The sequence below is a fragment of the Sminthopsis crassicaudata genome, chromosome 5 (assembly GCF_048593235.1).
Source record: "Sminthopsis crassicaudata isolate SCR6 chromosome 5, ASM4859323v1, whole genome shotgun sequence".
NCBI lineage: Eukaryota > Metazoa > Chordata > Mammalia > Dasyuromorphia > Dasyuridae > Sminthopsis > Sminthopsis crassicaudata.
Genome location: NC_133621.1, coordinates 122,612,192 through 122,632,758, shown reverse-complemented (window position 1 = coordinate 122,632,758; position 20,567 = coordinate 122,612,192). Strand labels below are relative to the sequence as shown.

General features: G+C 32.2%; 1 protein-coding gene across 5 annotated transcripts in view; it reads left to right on the top strand.

Annotated features, from left to right (window-relative positions):
* The window catches only part of PTPRZ1 (protein tyrosine phosphatase receptor type Z1), a 224,910-nt gene that overhangs the window by 122,846 nt on the left and 81,497 nt on the right, over positions 1-20,567 (top strand). For all 5 annotated transcript variants that reach the window (XM_074268136.1, XM_074268135.1, XM_074268133.1 and 2 more), the window contains 5 exons: positions 1,256-1,351; positions 2,243-2,309; positions 4,123-4,280; positions 5,107-5,257; positions 18,611-18,795. In XM_074268136.1, the coding sequence (XP_074124237.1) occupies positions 1,256-1,351; positions 2,243-2,309; positions 4,123-4,280; positions 5,107-5,257; positions 18,611-18,795 (657 nt within the window). The remainder of the gene's footprint in view (positions 1-1,255; positions 1,352-2,242; positions 2,310-4,122; positions 4,281-5,106; positions 5,258-18,610; positions 18,796-20,567) is intronic.

Genomic DNA, 20,567 nt, shown 5'->3' with positions numbered 1-20,567 from the left:
CCAAATAATTAATGAAATGTAAGCACTTAAGTACACTAGAGAATTCAATACTTATGGAGTCACTGAAGTGAATCTTTTTTGTGTAAGTGACATGACATTTTTTTTATTATGGAAATTAAAATTTCCAAATCTTAAACTAATAATTTTGTTTTTCATGCATTACATTTCCTTAGAGTAAGTTATTGCTAGAGGTTTTAACGTATATACCTTCTCTCTCTTCCTACCCTAATACCTATTTGGAAAAAAGGCAATTAATTCCTTTCTTTTAAAAGTTACAGTTATATATACCATATCATCTTTATGGAACTTAGCCATCCTACATCATTACCTATTAATGTCATAACCCTGAAAGTAAGCAAATAAAGACTCTGAATAGCCAAAATATTTCATAAAAGGCCATAATTAAACCTAATTCCTTGGTCCTTTCTGTGCTTACTCAGACTCTGTGCTCTTAATTTATATACACTTTACAACAGATTAAAATAAATGCACTAACTCTACATAGTTAAGAGTGGGTCAGCAGGATATCAGCATCTCATCAGCATCATTCAGTTTTGAAGACCAAGTGAAAGATAGAGAGCTAATGTTGAAACTTTGGGTTTAAATTCTGCCTCAGATACTTATCTAAGTGACTTTGAGAAAGCCCTTTACTGCTCTGCCTCAGTTTTGTCATCTGTAAAACAGCTTCTGAAAATCCTTCCAGCTCAAATCTATGGCATTATAATGCTAGGAAATTCATTCTATGCCCATTAAAAAGCCTAGGAAATGATGAATATGTTTTATAAAAATTTCTGTTCAAATATACAATAAAATTTTAGTGTACTGAAAACTAGACTATTCCAAGTGGCCGATTTCTCTCCAAGATTTCTAGGTAAATTGATTTTTTTACTCTGGTAAGTCACTTCCTTAATATATTCTGTTGCCTGAACATGTTAATCAGCTTCCAAATGAGTCTTGCTTATCACTAGGGAACAGTTTACAATCTGCAGCCTTTCATTCAATGCATAAAATATTTATTATATTCAGGTCATAGAATTTACATTGACTTTTATGTAAAAGAGCAAGCCTTTTGTGGTTTTTAAATAAAAGCTGACAACTATGGTTGCATGCACGCATGTATATTGAAACTAATCTCTGTCATTCTAAAGCTCATGGCCTTGCCTTTTGCAAATAGACACTTCAATTCTCTTAAGTTTGTTGATCAACTTTGGTAACTTATTTCTAAGAGCTAAAAAGTTTATTGTTTTGTTTATAGATGCAAATCTACTGTTTTGACCCGGATCAGTTTGAAAGTTTTGAGGAAGCAGTTAAAGGGAAAGGAAAGTTAAGAGCTTTATCTATTTTATTTGAGGTAATGTTATTTTGGTTATAGAACTATATTATTTCCCATGTGTTATTGTGTGTATCATATGATATTCTAAATGTGAGAATATGCATATATAAATGTAAGATTTTATTATCAGTTACAGTTATTTCTTCCACATCATAGGGTATAAAGGGCCTGGCACCCCTGTGATCTGGAAAATCTGCATAAAAATTTTGTCCTCCCTTTGTACCAAAGAAGATGTTGAATTATTATGGAATTAAAAGATAAAAGATAAAATTAAAAAATAAAATATGTTGATAGTACATAAAATATATGTATATATAATTTCCAAATTTTTCTATATTACCTATAGGCCTTTGCATGTTGTTTTCAGCTTTCACAAAACTCCCTGCAAATTTCCATTTAATTTCTTATGCCTATCAGTGATATATTGAAACTGTGAAGAGAAAAGTTGTACTGTGGAAGGGATAACTATCATAGTTACTGTCAGTGTAGTCCAACAGAGAAAGTGTTGGGCTTGGAGTTAGGAAGACATTGATCCAAATCTTATCCCTGACACTTATTAGCTATGTGATATTGGGCAAGTCATTTTATATTTATATACCTCAAGCTACTCTGTAAGAATTTCCTAATAAATTGTATGTAGGCAGTCTTGGTGGGAGTTCCTAAACACAAGTTATTCATGCTGACCAAATCATAGAGCTTTCAGATATAGTAGTCATCATTAATAATCAAAAGTGTTTCTTAAGTTTTATTTGAATGTATTATACTTTAGAGCACAGTTTTTGAATGTTTGAGATGAAATCTGCTTTTATAGAACTATATATGCTTGGCATACAATAGATGCTTAATAAATGCTTATTTACTAACATTGAAAAAAATAACTATATTTAGAATATCACTTTTATTTAACAGGTTGGAGTAGAAGAGAATATGGATTATAAGGCAATTATTGAAGGAGTGGACAATGTTAGCCGTTTTGGTAAGTTACTATTAATTTTAGAGGAGTATATATCTTTCAGATGATGTCTTTGACGTTTTTAAGGCTTTAATGAAAAACATATAATCTCAAAGATTTTGTGTATATATACACACAGAGATATGTGTACAGAAAACATAATTTTTAAGATACTTAGAAAATCCTTATTTTTTTCAAATGTACAAATTTTATACATTTTAAACGAGACTTCTTATGTTAAGAATATGTTTTCAGTTTCTAAGAATAATTTATATTAAACAATCTGTTAAATGTAAGTCACAAAATTCTAATGGAGGGAAGAAACTGGCATTTTATTGATTTTATTCTTTAAGTAATGCTTTTGTATTTTGAATTATTGCTTCTATATTTCATATCAGTTTTGTGTATAATTAAGAGATTTGAACTTCTAAATTGAACAAGATGCTTCTATGAAATATAAATTTTCAAAGACTGAATAATTTAACTTCTCCAAAAAAAAATTAAGTTCTTAGATAAAACCCTGGAAAAATACTTTTCCTCAACCATGAAAAAGAGAGAATACTTTAAGAAGGAGAGTTATCATAGAGATTGAAATAGAATATGTATTTATGCCATTAAACTTAAGAGCTTATTGAAAACCTTCTTGACTAACTATCAACTAATTGCTACAGACAGCAGGAAACTTTTAGTCTATAATAAAAAGCAAAAGTGTAAGTTTTGGTCATTATTAAGGGATCAGTCATGTAAGAGAAAGGAGGCAAAGAGAGTACCTATCACCGTATTCAATTGTTTGTTGAATCAAATTTAATAACAGAAATACTTCCCAGCTTCTGAAACTATAAGAAACATCATTATTGTTTTGTTATCCATTTTCATGGAATTCTAGCATAGCATATTAGGCCCTGACATTTAAAAAATTATTGATAAAATAAGAAAAAAATAGTAACTGGAAGCTCTCAAATTTCAAATCAAAGAATAAAAAACTTTATCCTCAGAAACGAAGCCTACCATTGGATTGATTCATCTTTGTCAATTTTGTGTGATATCTTAAATTAACCAAGCATCTCTGTAGTCAGGGAAGTGTGACCTACTGGGGTGCTGCTTTTACTTTGTGAAAGGGAAAATGAAAAAGACAAAAGGATCTTTCCATACCTACTTTCTTCATTGGAAGATACTGCTGCCCAAATCAACTATAAGTGTTATAGAAGACACATTTTTCTATTTAGACAGTAACAGATTTTATCTAGCATAACGATTAGAATGCCTGAATCTAGAAATGTTGTTATACTTATAAAGGATATATCTTATTCTTCATAGTCTAATCACTGTATCTGAAAACATTGATCTATTCTTTTCCTTTTTAAACTAAGATATCCAGAAGTAACACAGTTATTTCAAAAATCCAGGCTCATTCTTATATTTAGATTAAAATAGTACATTTCTTACATATTTAAATGTTATATTTTGTAGTAATAACCTACAAAATAAAAAAATGAGAATTAGAAAAAACTAATACTTTTATAAGAAGGAACTGCTTAGATTACTGACTTATTCTTTTTGGAACATTGTTGATGCTTTTGTATTTAAAAATGTAAGAATCAAGAGTCCAAAGAAAACATGGGATTTATTCATGGAAATGTTTTATCTCCATGACTGAATATATATTTAAATTATATATTTGTAATTCTAATTTAATATATTTTATAATTGTAACTTAATTATAATTTCAACCAAATGACTATTAAATTGTAGGTTTCTGTTTTGCTAGCAGCTGTGATTATTTTAGTAATAACCAATGTTGGAACTCAAAACAAAAATTTACATTATTGCTTTGCAGGAAAACAAGCTGCATTAGATCCATTTATTTTGCTGAATCTTCTGCCAAATTCCACAGACAAGTATTACACTTACAATGGATCCTTGACCATTCCTCCCTGCACAGAATCAGTTAACTGGGTTGTCTTTAAAGATCCCATTAGCATTTCTGAAAGCCAGGTAATTTTGCAGAATGTGGATATGAAGTGATATGTTGGAAGTACACCATATTTTTTCTTTTTAATTTTTTCATTTACAAATCAATAAACAATAAAATAAAACAAAACATTTCCATATATAAAGTAGATAAGGAAAAGTTCTATAAATGAAGTTGTGAATCACTATTACATACAGCTTACTTTTATTTCAAGTAGATGATAAATTTAACATGTAATTTTTCCAAAGAGTTCCTGCTTTTGTCTATACTGTATAATTTCAAGTTCTATGGTTCACACAATATATAAGAAAGAGAGGTAGATGATTGTATTCTATTCTTTCTTTCTTCAGTGACCAGTGGTAATCTTATGGAGCCATAAAAAATGGGAACACAGGGGTTGAAATTGCTTTTTCTGGAAAATTTGTGTGTCACAATGACTATAATAACATAGATGAAGTCACCACAGAAAAACAGTAGTCAATGTTAGTTAACATTGTTAGAACTAAAGTACCCTCTCATTCCAGTTAAGAATCAACAAACTTTTTCCCAGAGACTATATTTTATAAGGGATTTAGTGGGAAATGTCTGTTGTTTCAAAACAAAATGTTATTACTGTTGTTTTTAAGAAAAGAAAACATATATTGATAAGATGACTACTGTAAAGTTTTAAAGATTCTAGGTTTTTAAAAGATAAAATAATTCAAGGATTCTTTTTTTGAATTAATTTCAAATTTAGAGTTTTACCAAAGAATTTTTATGTTTCATTTTGGTTTGGGAAAGGTAGTATGATGTTTCTTTGCTTTGGGGTTTTTCAATAATTATCTTGAGTTGCTTGATCGTCTTTTCCAGTTGGCTGTCTTTTGTGAAGTTCTTACCATGCAGCAGTCCGGGTATGTCATGCTGATGGATTACCTGCAAAATAATTTCCGAGAACAGCAGTACAAGTTCTCCAGGCAGGTGTTTTCTTCATATACAGGCGAAGAAGAGATCCATGAAACAGGTATTTTGGTTATTTTTCTTCATATCCTCTATTGATCATAGAGGTTCCAACATTATTTTAAGTAAATAAAAGTCAGGAGCAAATACTTAGTAAACCTGGGCTATGGATGAAGTTCAGCCTTTGGGATTTCCAGAAATAAAAAAAAAAAAAAAAAGACATGATCCTTTCCTTCAAGGAGATAAGACATGTATACCATAGCTTGATTACAGTAGATAGTAGTTTATGTGTGGCTGGTGTGGTTAAAAAAAAAAAAAAAAAGGTACATAGCCAAAAAGGAAAGAAAGAAAAGGAAGAAGGAAGGAAACAAGGAGCAAAGGGAGGGAAAGAGGAAAGAAGGGAGTGAAGGAAGGGAGAAAAAGAAGGGGAGGAAGGAAGGGACAGAAAGAAGGGAAGGAGAGAAGAAAGGAAAAAGGAAGGGAAAGAGAGAAAATAAGAAATAATTTTTTTCTAAGGTAATAAGGAAAAGTTTTATGAAAAGATGGCATTTGAAATAGAGCTTCAAGTGAAGGTAGAATATTGATGTACAGAGCTTCACGGATTTCAAATAGAGAATATTTCAAAGTTTCTAAAAAAGAAGTTAAGAAAGATTTATTTAGATAATTAGTTAATTAAGTCAGTCAGCAAACATTTATTAAGCACTTACTATGTTTTAGGCATTATGTGGAAAGGCTAAAGACAGCCCCTATCATCAAGAAATGCACAATCTATTGGGGAAGACAATAATATAAGATATATAGCTATAATACAAGAAAAATAGAAAATGACCAACTGAGGGAAGACTTCATATAAAAGATCAATTTTAGCTTGGATAAAGTGAGGGAAGCCAAGAATACAATGGGAGAACTTTTCATGCATGAGGGACAGCCAACAAAAATTCCAGGAGACAGAAAAGGATCTGTCTTATTTGAGGAGACCAGTATTTCCAAACTGAAGAATAAGAGGATGAGAGAAGAGATGGAATAAGAAGGGAAGGAATAAGGAAGGGGAAATGATGTAAATTGTAATAAAACTGAAAAGGTTGGAGGGGCCAGGTTCTAAAGGAATTGACCATTAAAGATTTTATATCTGACCTTGAAAGTAATAGGGAGCTACTAGAACTTATTGAGTGGAGCAGAAGCAGGATGAAAAGTAACATGTCAGACTTGTGTGTGAAGAAAATCTATGTGAAGATTGAGTGGAGAATAGATTGGAGTAGAGAGAAATATGTGACAAGCTAATCAACCAGTAGGCTATTGCCATAGTCCTGGCATAATGTGAACAGAGTCTGTTCTAGATTGATGAATAAGAGAAAAGTGGGCAGATGCAAGATGTATGACAAAGGTTAAATCAACATATTGAATATAGGAGGGTGAGAGAAAGGGAGGAGTTGAGAAACACCTTGTTTCTGAATCTGGTGGGATGTGTCCTTCACAATAATAGGAATGTTTGGCAAGGGGACAAGTTTGGGAGAAAAGATAATGAGTTCAGTTTGGGAAATATTTGGATGTTTATAGGACATCCAATTTAAAATGTCTAAAACGTAGCTAGAGATGGGAGGTCACTAGAGAGGTTAAAGCTGGTTAAATAGATTTCAGAATCAATAGAACAGATTTAATGATAGAATCCATGGGAGCTGATGAGATCACTACTACAGGAGAGAAATAGTATAGAGGGGAAAGAGAAGAGGGCCCAAGACAGAGCCGTGTGGAACACTCATGTCATGTTGGTTTGATACATAAGAAAATCTAGCAAAGGTGATTGACAGAGAGTGGTCAGATGGGTAGGAAGAAAACCAGGAGAATGGTGTCCCCAAAACCTAGAGGAGGATTATTCAAGAGGGAAAGGGTGTCAAAGATTGAGGACTGACAGAAATCATTTAGTTTGGCCAGAGTGTGGATGCATGTAGGAACCTTGTGATGTTAAATGATTCACATTTTTTGTAGCTAAGGAAATTAAAATTTTAAAGCTGTTAAATGATTTGCCGAAGATTATGAGCTAGAAATTGGTAGAGTGCATACTTAAACTCTAGTCTCTTGAGTTCTTGATTTCAAATCAAGCTCTTCTACTTTATCATTCTGCTGACTTGTTGAATTTGAGGTGCCTTTGGGACATCTCGGTGGAGAATACAACAGGTAGTCAAAAAGACTATAATACTGGAATTTAGGAGAGGCAGGAACTTCCAGATATGAGTTATCTGCATAACATTCATAGTTTTAAAAGTGTTGTGAATGGATGAAATCCTCATGAATGATTATGTAGAGAAAGAATTGAAGATGAAAAAAAAAAATCCTAGGAAACACCCAATTAATCCATGACCAACCACAGTTTCAGAGGGCTCATAATAAAACATGATATCCACTTCCTGATAGAGATTATGGACCCAGAATACAGATTTAGATATGGCTAGTATAGGGATCTGTAATAGGAGGATTCAGAGGTGAGAGGAAGAGATTGTGGACCTGAAAATAAAATTCAATTTAAAAAAGAAGGGGAAAGTGAGAGCCTATAATGGGATATAAATGAGAAATCAGGGAGTTAGAAAAACAGCCAAATTGATGCATGTCATGTAAGACAAAGAGTTGAATTCTAACTCTAAGCTTATACCTGTATCAATATACCATACTCTCTCAGTATCCTGTGTTTGATAATAGCCTTGTTTTGAGAAATGAAATAAGTTGAGGGACCAAAGATAATGAAAATTGGTAGCATGGAAGTGTCACTTTCCATGATTGAAAAATTATACAAAAGGGAGTATTTTTAGAATTATTTTTGTTATTTTAAATTCATCAAACAACAGACATTATTTTTAAAATAACAGACAAGATGTAACTGATCTTCTTATTTTTAACCATTGGTTTGTCCGGAATTTGCTATATAGTGAAACAGTTGAAGTGCTCCTTTCTTGAGGACTTAGAACTGATTCCAAAAGTTCTCCTTGGAAATAATTTTTTTTTCTTCTTTCGTTTTAGCTCCATAAAAAATGCCTTTGACATGTACAATATTACTTTAATAATCGTCTGTTTTTCAAAGATTAGTCTTTAAAAGAACACAGGTTAATTGTTTTAATGTGATATTTGTGGGAATAACTTTCCTGTTGCCAAAAAAAAGGAGAGAGTGAAAACAATGATGAATAGCTACATTTAATGCAACATTAAGTTTCTAATTAAATTGCCCCAAAGCCAGGAAATTCAATTATGTCTCCACCAGCAACACTGAACACTGTAACATTCTGTCCAGTAAATAATAGAATATTAATTAATGGAAAATGGAACAGAACTGAGCCAGCTTCTTTTCTAAAATAGAAGAAACAAAATAAATTAATTAAAATTTTAAATTAATTGAAATAATGAATTAATTAAATACTATTATGTTCTTAAAAAAAAAACACCTTTATTAATGATTGGTGAGTGTGCGAATTCAAAGATAGAAAAGCATTGTTATGGTAGGTGGCTGCTTTTTTTTTTTTATGCTGTAAAATGTAAGTTATCATTATTCTGATTTGTCATAGAATTTTTTCATTTTTGCCCTGGAACCACAGAGGTATGTTTTCTTCCCACAAAGTATCAACACAAAAATGATGAGAACCTGTATATTTGCCAAAAGGATTTTTAGGGAAAAATATTTATGTGTGGAAAAATAATAGTAGTAAACTAAGATAGAATTTAAATGGTAAAGAAAAAATTATTATCTTCCCTGAATAAAAATGCCTTCCCCAGCATCCTTGATAATTGGTCATATAATATAGTCAGGCAAAATAATTTGATGTTTGTAATTTTTCATCAGAATAGGAAAAGTAGGTTTTAAACAATTTGGCCTTTTGCTTAGTCTTAAGAATAAGAGAAAGCTTTCTAAAATTCTATAGATTATTTGACAACTGTAGATTGCAGTTTATAAAATATAAGGAAATTGACTTTTCTTGTATAACTTAGAATTAAGAGTTTTTTAAAAACTACTTTAAAGTTTCATCATGTATAGGGGTAGGAAATTTTACCTTTTGCTAACTGAAATGAAAACAGGCTTTAAAAGCAACATTACTCTGATTATCAAGGGGCAGTGTGGGGATGGGAGGAGGGATTAGAGGGGATGTGGGAGTACATTCAGAAGGTGAAGTAAGAAGAATTGTTGAGGGATCTAATCATGTCTGGTACCTTCTGAAGAAATTTACCACTCTTTAGCCATCTTGAAGTTATTAACTCTGAGGTGGATTTTAGGGAAAAATATTTATGTGTGGAAAAATAATAGTAGTAAACTAAGATAGAATTTAAATGGTAAAGAAAAATTTATTATCTTCCCTGAATAGAAATGCCTTCCCCAGCATCCTTGACAATTGGTCATATAATATAGTCAGGCAAAATAATTTGATGCTTGTAATTTTTCATCAGAATAGGAAAATTTTCTATGGTCAGCTACAAATGTTATTGTGGATTATTTTTTAGAACTGTTTCCTTCTTCAAAAAGTTAATAGGCATAAATAGCATTCATAAAAGTCCCTGGTATGCAAATATGCCTTCCATATGTCAAAAAATAAAGAAGTGAATATTTGCACTTGAAATTATTTTGATTATCAATAAATAATTGAGATCAGCATAGTACTTTAAGATTTGCAAATTTGCAAAAAACCATTTTAGAGATAAGGAAACTTAGACTATGAAATGTTCAATGACGTGTCCATGATGAGTCCAGTTCTTCATGATCTAAAGAGTAGCATTCTTATCAATGGCAGCAGCATACCAAATGCTTAGCTGCCTCCAGAGCTATTGTGAATTCCAGAAATTAGTGTTCATTAGGGCAAGAATATTAGAGACTAGATTATTTTCAGGACTATGACTATTTCTACCACTTCTGCCTTCTTAAAAAAGCTGCATGTCATATACTATTTTAGATGAGCATAAGCCAGGTTGAGTGCATTTTTTAAACATCCACTGTATAACAGGCAGTGTGATAAGACCCCACTTTCAAGGAATTTGCATTATATTTAAGGACTCAACATGCAAACAACCCCATACAGGCTAGATGCACATGAAATAAATTGAAGATAATCACAAAGGGAAGGAGAGCAAGAAGTTTGTGGTTGTTTTGTTTTGTTTTGTAAAGATGGAATTTTAGCTGAAACTTATATGAAGCCAGGATTTGGGGATGAACATTGGGAACATGTGGGACAGCCACGGAAAATACATTGGTATTAACAGAGTATTTTGCATAAGAAACATTAAGGGATTTAGAAACATCATTTAAACATTTATTTAAATTGAGAATTTAGATATCACTAAATCAAAGCGTATAGGAAGGGAAGCAAAGAATAAGGCCATCAACCTCCTATATGGGAGACTCAGCACCATAATCTCAGAATACTCAGTAATACAAATGATTTTTTTTAAATGGAAAGATATCTTATAGGGATCATTTTCTTTCACAATGTTACCCATATGGTTTCTTTTTTGTTGTTGTTGTTGTTTTAAAGAAATAACATCAAAGATAAAAGCATACATAACTAGAAAAGAAGGTACATTGCTCATATAGTGAAAAGAACAGAGGATCTGTGTTGAAATCTGAGCTCTGTGATTAACTTTAATTAAATCCCTTTATATCTCTAAGTCCCTAGGATTCTTTCTTTTTGCAGTATTTACCTAGATATATGTTGTGGATATTTAGAAATTCATATAAGAAATACATCATTTATGATTATGACATTTACAACCTTTGAAGATCTATATTGATTTTTTTTGTTTCAGTTCATTAAGATATACTACTCTGTGAGGAGAAAGCTTAACCTCAATGATTGTTAACTCATGGATCCATAAATCTTGTTGTTCCCTTCGTAAAAGTCATCCAAGTATCTGCTTGGTATTGAAAAAGAGGTCCATCAACTTTACAAAAGTGTGGTAGGAATACATTAGTACATGTCTATAGATTACAGTCAATATAGTGCTATGTTACATCTGGACTAACACTTAGATTAGTAGTAAATAATAATTGAGTCCTATTTAGTGACACTAAGCAGTTGTTAATAGTGCTTTCTCCACTACTGCCCATCATAAGTATGTCTGTTCTCTTTTATCTTCCTTACATTTTTATTATTGCTTTTGCTATGTTCCCAGGCTTAGAAAACTTCCCTTTCTCACCTCTTCCTCATAAAATCCCTCTCTTCTTTAAGATTTGGCTCATGTTGCCTTTTGCACAATCTTTTCTGTCCATCCTCCCTATCTGCTAGCATCCTTCTTTCTTATCTATTTGCATTTAAGTAATTTATATTTACTTTATATTTAATCTGTATATACTTATATTTTTTTCTCCCATAACAGAATGTAGGCTTCTTGAGAACAAGGATTATTCTTTTTTTTTTTTTTTTTTAATTCCCAGCATCTAGAATGAATGGCACATAGTAGGGCTTATTAATTAGTTCCTTCTTTTCTATTCTTTTTTTATATCCTCAATATTTTCTTTTCTTTTTGCCTACAATGGTATATAATGATTCCCATGATTCAGCTTAGACTCAGACTAGTTATTAGACCAATTATTAGACCAACTAAACCATTATTCCATCTATAAAGACATAATAGTATTTTGAATGGGGCAGCTAAGTGATGCAGTAGAATCAGAAAAACTCATTGTGAATTTACATCTGGCCTCAGTTACTTCTCCATGATACAACCCTAGACTTAACCCTGTTTGCCTCAGTTTCTTCCTCGGTAAAATGAGTTGGAGAAAGAAAAGGCAAGTCACCCCGAATCTTTGGCAAGAAAAGCCCAAATGAGATAACTTAAACATGACTAGAAAAACCACCATTACAAAATATTTTCAAATTAAAATGTTATATATGTTATGTGAATCTGTAAATTCAAATCCAGTCCTGTGGACTTGAATCTTGGCTTCTCACCATTTACTGAATGTAATGCTGAAGAAGGCATTCAGCTCCAGTTTCATTTTCCTCAGCTATGAGAAATGTGCAGTAATATTGGAAATAGATGCCACCCCCACAGAGTTGTGATAAAGATGAAGAGACAGGATAGGTGTGAGTCACTGAACCCTATCTATTATTTATACTAGATTGCAACCTCTGTGAGAATAGAAATTATCTTATTCATCTTCATATTTCCTGGTACCTAGTAGAAAGCCTTCAATGTAGTGGGCATGTAATGAATGTCTTTTGAACTGGAAATTCTATGTGACAAGGACATAGTTAGGTACCCAAAATTCACAGATGGTAGCAAGAATAAATTCCTTTAAATCATAACACTTTGTGTTAGCCAAAAGTATATATAATTTTAACTATTTTTAATAGTGCAGATAATGCTAAAGGTAGCACTTAAATACAAAAGTAACCTCTTCAGACTTTGAATTCATCTATATGGGAAGAAGCTGTCATAATAAGATACAAAAATATTTATAGACCTTCATGTGGACATTGAGGACTAGGCTTCCTGGTCGCTTATGCATTAAATATCAAGAACCTGTGAGATTTGTCAGAGATTCTAAGGTGGTAATAGCCTGAGGCGTAACTGTTGATGTGCAGTAGCTATGATCTCCCTTCCTGACCTTTATCTTCAAGAGCATTTCCTTTTCAACAGTGAAAATATTTTTGCTAGAGAAGACAAGAATAGACTCTATTCAGCAAATATTATTAAGTGCCTACTGTGTCCAAGGTACTTAGAAGAGGAGATATAAAAGGGGAAAATACCAATATAGTCCCTGTCCTTGGAGAGCTTAGGAAGGTAATGAGGAAAGAACAAAAATTATTCAAAAGAGGTAAATTGACTGTGTTATAGAATCATAGATGACAGAATTTTAGAGCTTGAAGGAAACATAGAGATTTTTTAAAATGGCATATTTTATTTTATTTTACATTTTTATTACAGTTTTTTTATATACAAAATATATGCATGGGGAATTTTTCAACACTGACTCTTGCAAAAAACTTCTGTTTCAACTTTTCCCCTCCTTCCCTCCACCCCCTCCCCTAGATGGCAGGTACTCCCATATGAAACATAGAGAGTTTTTAGGCTGATTCTTTTATTTTACACATGGAGAAACTAGAGCTTTGAAATATTTACTTGTCTAATGTCATATAAGTAGATAGTGGCAGAATAGGGGGATAGCATGGAAAACCAACTGAGGAGACTAGATTTAGAGTAAGAAAACCTGAGATCAAAGCCTGTAGAATTTTGGACAAGTCATTTTACTTTGATAGGCTTCCATTTATTGATTGGTAAGATGAAAAGATTGGATTTTATCATCTCTAAATCCTATGATACCAAGTTCTCTGATTCCTTGCTCTAGCTTCCTTTTCTAAAGGAAATTCTGTTTTTTACAAATAAACTTGTATGTGGTGATTGTGTACTTATTGATCTTCTCACCACCATTCTTTTGTTATATACATTTTTTAAATCTTCAAGATATCTACTTACAAAATGGGTTGGGACAGCTGGGTGGAGCAGTGGATGGAGGGAATCAAAAAGACTCATTATCTGATCTCTTGCACTTATTAGCTGTATGACTCTCTGCAAGTCACTTAACTCTGTTGTCTTAGTTTCCTCATCTGTAAAAAAGACCATAGAAGGAATTGGCAAACTACTTTAGTATCTTTGCCAAGAAAACTTACAACACAACGGAAATGACTAAACAATAGCAAAACAAATTGGATGTCCTAATATGGTACAGCTATCTGGAATTGGGAATTTATTAGAAGAAAGACTGAGGCATCCATCTATCTCTCCTCTTTCTCCCCCTTCCCCCCCATTTTAGATGAAATCTCTTAAGTGGTTGATTAGTGATTTCTTTGTGCCACCTGCTGGACCTCGGTAGCAATATCCCAAGATTTAAAATTGGAAGGGATCTTAGATATCATACAATCTTAGCCTTTGGGGTGTGTGTGTGTGTGTGTATGTGTGTGTATGTGATAAACCTTTAAACCTTCTTGGAAGGGTAGACCCCCTTCTCGATTAGCATTTTTAAATGCATGAGCTGAAATATTTAGAATTATAAAGAAAAAAATTATATTGAAGTCATCAAAATATTTTCAAATTACAAAACCCCAGGTTATGAATCCCAATAAAGTTCACTTCATTTTCTAGCTACCCAGAAGCCCATAATCATGAGGAAATTTGCCCAACATTGCAAGATGACCTTGGAACAAAGACAGGATTTAAACTTAAAATCATAGACTCGTAGATCCAGAATTGGAATACACTTCCAATGAGATTTAAACTCATTGTTCTTTTCCAACACTCAGGCCTGCTTTTAAATTACTTGAAATGACAGACCATTTAATGTGCTTTAAACAAAAATCATTTTGCTGAAATTTTCATGATAAAAGAATTGTTCTACAGGAACACGCAAAAGTCACCCTTTTCTCCCCAAAATAAAGACCTTAGTTTTGACATTGAATTTAAAAAATACACAAAATCTTCAATCTACCATTGTAACTCATTTGTACATCTTCTATATCTGCAACACATTTATTTTTGGGTTGCTTAGTTTTTGACAATCTCATTAAGTAACCGCTGGGGAAATTTAAAGGATCAAGAGTTGGCTATACAAAAAGCTAATCGTTAGTTTGGAGCGCCCCCCTGTGTTCATTCCACTCAATGCAGTTACTACAAGTAAATCTTTTTTTGCCTAGATTTTTCCAAACTGTTTCATTTCATTCATCCAATTCCCTGTGTGATTTGTTAGTGACTTAGAGGATGAGTTGGCCAAATTTATGTGTGACTTTAAAAGATGGTCTTAGGGATATCATTTTGTTTTGTTTTGTTTTGTTTTGTTTTGCAAAACCCAAGTACTCTTTTGAACCAGTCCCACTACTTTAGCATCACACTTTAACAGAATTAGATCAATTACAGTGATCCAGAGGCAATGATTTCCTTATATATTGCCATATTCTTCATTTAGATTCATAAAATTCCAAATTTGCACATTTAAGGGATATATTACAAAGTTCTTATTTGCATACTACATTTCTAGTTTGGGTTTTTTTGGGGTGAATTTCTAATATTTTTGAATTTTAAGGAATCATTGGAAATTTTTTGTAGTTTTTATCCATCTAGATCAGCAAAAAACTGAACAGATATTCTGAGTTATTTCAAATATGAAATCACTTGCTTAGTCCCGTTTGTGAAACAAAATTAATTTAAAAATATATTTTTAAGAATCATAGAAATTAAAATTAAAGATATTTAAGAATTCATTTAATCTAACTCCTCTTTTTACAAATGAGAAAACTGAGTCAAGAAATGTTATTAAGTGTGCTTAAAAAGCTTGAGACTAATTTCGAGGTAATCATTTTATTAATAATGCCAGCATTTTATTAATAAAAGAAGTTAGTGGCACTATGAAAATTGAAGATGACATCATCCCCTTGGAAAAGTGGGTGGGAATCAAATCTGATGGGTTAACAATTAATGAAAGAATGAATGTTACGATTAAGGACTGGAACTATTTTAATGAACTTTGATTACGTCATTTACTTTTATATTGCTCAATCTTGGGTAAACTATCCAAAGCATTTAATCCCCACTCAAATCTGTAAAAAGCACAACGGACTTCCTCAATTTAGGTTAATTTTTTTTTTTTCCCTAAGATTGGATAGGGTCTAATCACATTTGATGGGTAAGTATCAGCTTTTTCTAACTTTGTGATAAAGATTTATCACAACCAAATCTCTGGGTTGGGGGGGGTTGTTCTATTTTGTTTTATTTTGTTTTTATGTCAAAGGCTTCAAGCACTTATACAGCACAAGATACAGCAAAGAATGACTCACATCATAGAAGCCTGCCAGCTTAGATTTCAAGGCACAGAGCAGCATATGCAATTGATCTGGTTCTAAGATTTATTGACAGTATACAAATGAATCTAATGAGCCAAGAATAGTGAGGATGCCTCTGTTCTAACTACTTTCTTGCCCTCTGAGTCTTAGTGGTAGTTCTTTTGTTCCCTCAATAATACTTTATTTTTTTCAAATTTTACAAATTTCATATGTAAAGATAATTTTCAGCATTAATTTTTGTGAGATTTTGAGTTCCAAACTTTTTCTTTTCCCTTCTTTACCTCCCTCTTCCCCAAGACAGCAAGCAATCTGATATGCATTATACATGTTTGATAATTTTAAACATTTCTATGTTTGTTGTGTTGTATAAGAAAAATCAGACCAAAAGGGAAAAACATCATGAGAAAGAAAAAGCAAACAAATAAACTAATACATGAAAATACTATGCTTTGATCCACATTCAGACTCCATAGTTTTCTTTCTGGATGCAGATGGCATTTTCAATCCCAGATCTATTGGAATTATATTGCTGAGAAGAGCTGAGTCTATTGGAATTGATCATTACATAATATTGCTGTTGCTGTGTAAAATGTTCTCTGATTCTTCTCTCTGCATCAGTTCATTTAAGTCTTTTTAGGCTTTTCTGAAAGCACCCTGTTAATCATTTCTTATAGAACAAGAATATTCCATTGTGTTCATATGCCATAACTTACTTAGCCATTTCCCAATTGATGGACATTCACTAAATTTCCAATTCCTTGCCACCACAAAAAAAAAATCTGCTGTACTCAGTGTCAGTTCTACATCTGAGAGATGAAGCAACATAGGCAAAACCAATAGACAAGCAGACTGCCCCGAAATGTTGGCTAATTAATTATGAGTTACCAGGAAGTTAGAGATAGTAGTGTTTTACACTTAGGGGACTGAAGAGAGTTAAAACTTTTTACATATCAAAGGTAGACTGGTGTCAATTGTTCAAAATACTGGAAATGTTAGTATATCACATAAAGATAAGTAAACAAATTAGTAGAATTTCCCTATTCTAAGGTTTCAATTTTAAAGTCATCAATAATTCTGTTTCTTATTCTTCCATTCTTGGGAAGGGTGGAAACCCAAATTACCATATTGCAAAGCTTGTCAATTTCTATTCAAGACACTTGGCTCCTGCCTTTCATGCTTTGTTTTACCTACAAACTTAATCTTTCCTTAATTTCCTTACATTTAAAATCTTTTTATTTTGAATCTGTTTCTTGCTTTAAATGTATGTGTATATAATCTCAGGTCAAGCCCAGATTAGCCCCTGGGAAGTTTAAAGAAAGGCAAAATAACTCTAGTAATAAAAAAAATAGATCTGCTTCTGACCATTTCTCTACCTCTCCCAGTCTCTTAGTCTCTGTCTGTCTCTTCTCTTTCGTTCCTCTCTGTTCTTTCTTTGTCTGCTTTTCTTTGTTCTTACTTTTTTCTCTTTTCTCTTACCCCACCTCTAGCCTCTGGAAAAGGTGGAAATACTGAAGCCAACATGGACCAGTTTCTCTATGATTTCTTATCACAGAAATTTTGATATTTCCCATTTCCACCCTGGTCCATTTCACTTCTCTTTAGGCAATCTAGTGGCCCCCCAACCTCTATGACTGGTTATATTGATTGTGGACTTACTATGGATATTCAATGGGCTTTAGCCCTCTTGCCACTCAAAGCTCTTATACTCAAGTGATCCATTATCTCAGACTCCTGGTAGCTGGGTTTACAGGCCTGTGCTACCATACCTCAATTGCCAAAGGACTTTCTAGTGAAATAACTCAAAACCTGGGATTTCCCCAGAATTCTGGTGTGAGGTAATAAGAATTTAGACTTGACTAGAATTCCCTAGGACCAGAACCTATCCAGGTAAATCAGATTGCAGAGATACCACATGGACATTTACCTAAGAACACCTGGGCCTGAAGCAACATTGATGCTAGGAAATATCCCCTCTGTTCTTTTCCTGGTCTTAATTTATGAATTTCTGATGAATATCCAATATAATTAGAAACTTTGAGATCATTTAGGAAGGTTACAAACGTTCAGGCTATAAAGGTACCTTCTGAAAAAGGGTTTGAATATAAGTGAACTTGTTACTGGATATGCAGTTCATCAGAGAATACCCAAAGTGTGTTACAGTCATTTCAGCGTATCCTGGTGTTTACTATACATCAAACCTCTAGGTTCAAAGCAAGGAAGAAAACTGGGTACCAGAATAGACTATTAATAAATGCAAATGGTAGAGAGAAAGAGCATAGATTTTTATTATTATTTTTTTAAATAAATATACAATTTACATATTTTTAAAAAAATTTGCTGTTTTTTTCTTGTTTCTAAGTATAATGCCTAATTTTAAGATTTTCTTTCAGATATGACCAAAAATCATCAAATACAATTTTTGTAGCTGAGATTGAAATTAAAAAGTCACTATTCTCTTTCATAATCTTTTTACCCTATTTGAAAGTACATAAAAATAAACAATATCTACTGGAATTTATATCATCTTTGGTAAAATATACTTTACTTTTTTGAAGGACTGGAATTTGGTAATTCTATGATTGTTAAATATGTTATTATTTTCTTTCTTAAAGTATGCAGCTCCGAACCAGAAAATATCCAAGCTGATCCAGAGAACTTTACCAGCCTCCTTGTCACATGGGAGAGACCACGAGTGGTTTATGATACCATGATTGAAAAATTTGCAGTCCTTTATCAGCAATTAGAGGGAGAAGACCAAACTAAGCATGAATTTCTGACAGATGGGTATCAAGACTTGGTAACTGTAAACTCATTTATTTTTATGCATTAATATGTTTGTGATATTGTGACTCCCGATGGCTTTCTTTTCAAATTTTGTACTTTACACAAGCTACTTTTTTTTTTTTTAACTTAAAGATCATTGACTTTAACCAGCTTGTCTTTATGAACTATTTATTTTTAAAAATTAACATATATTTATTTTCTCTCTCACCTACACTTCTGGTCTCTTTTGGGGGAAAAACTGGAAAACAAACTTGTCAGGACAATATGCATAATCAAGTGAAACAAATTCCTGCATTGGTCATGTCCCAAAAATATTTGTTTCATTCTGAACTTTGAGTCTATCACCCCCACTTCTCAGTAGGTGGACATCATTCTTCATCATCAGTCCTCTGGAACTATGGCTAATCATTACTTTGATCAGAGTTAGACCTTTCAAAGATTTTGCCTTTATAATGTTGCTATTATTGTATAAATTGTTCTTTTGGTCCTGCTCACTTCCCTTTGCATCAGTTCAAATAAGTCTTCCAAAATTATTCCTTTCATCATTTCATATGACCTCATAGTGTTCCATTACATTCGTATTCCATAGTGTCTTCTGACATGTTCCAGTCAATGGGTACTCCTCAGTTTCTGTTCTTTGCCACTAAAACAAAAAAAGCTGCTTGCTACAAATCTGGCAGTTACTAATTGTGTGATCCCAAGCAAATCACTTAACCTCTTGGGACAGCTCACAGATAGAAATGGCTAGAATAGTTAGGTTGAAGCCAGAAAGTTAAAATCCAATCTCAGACATTAATCAACTGTGGGGCTCTAGGCATGCAAGCTATTGTTAGCTATTAATTAACTACCTAAGAATTATCTCCTTATCTATTAAGTTAGAGATGGATTATTGTCTAGCTTGGTAGAGAAGTTTCCACATTGGGAACTTTCCTCAAGTTAATGTAATCACATATGGTATTCAATTTCCCAGAGCTATGATGAGTATAATAGTTCTGTATTTTATGTTACTGGCATATTGTGCCACATTAAGCATTAAATGATCCTTAGTAAAAGTATTACACATATTCAGTTAATGTCCAGATAATAATTGTCCAAATTTTCAATGCTTATTTTTCTGGTTTATGTCCTAAGGAAGAAAAAGTGAAATAAAAATTTTCCCTAACAGGATTTGATAGCATATTGAATTGAATATAGATATTGAATATAGATATAAATATATTGAATATAGATATTGAATATAGATATAAAGGAATATTACTCAAACTTCAATAATAAAGTAGGATATCTACATGTTATAGATTATGCATAAGTATCTGCTTATGTAAATAAGTACATTATGAGAAGAGCTAATGACAATTGACCATTTATATTCTCATATAGAGCAGGAGCAGAGAGGCTTCTCTATCAAAAGCAAATGATCCAGAAAAAAATAATAATCAAAGGCATATATAAAGCCACATATATAAAGCAGTGAGTTTATTTTATCAATTTGAAAAGAAAATACAAAATGTAACATTTCTGTCTTTAAATTTAAGAAAAGGAACAAAAGTTTATTCAGTTGACCAATATATTTTAAAATATATTTTAGTTATCTATTATAGCTAGTTAAAGAGAAAATAGCACAGAAAATAGGAAATGAAAATCAGGTAATGCTAGAGAAGGAAACACATGAGGGAGGCAGATGCATTTCATCATAGACATACATATATATGTGTATATATATATATGTATATATATAAATACATACGCATGTAGATGGATACATATATACATATACATGCATAT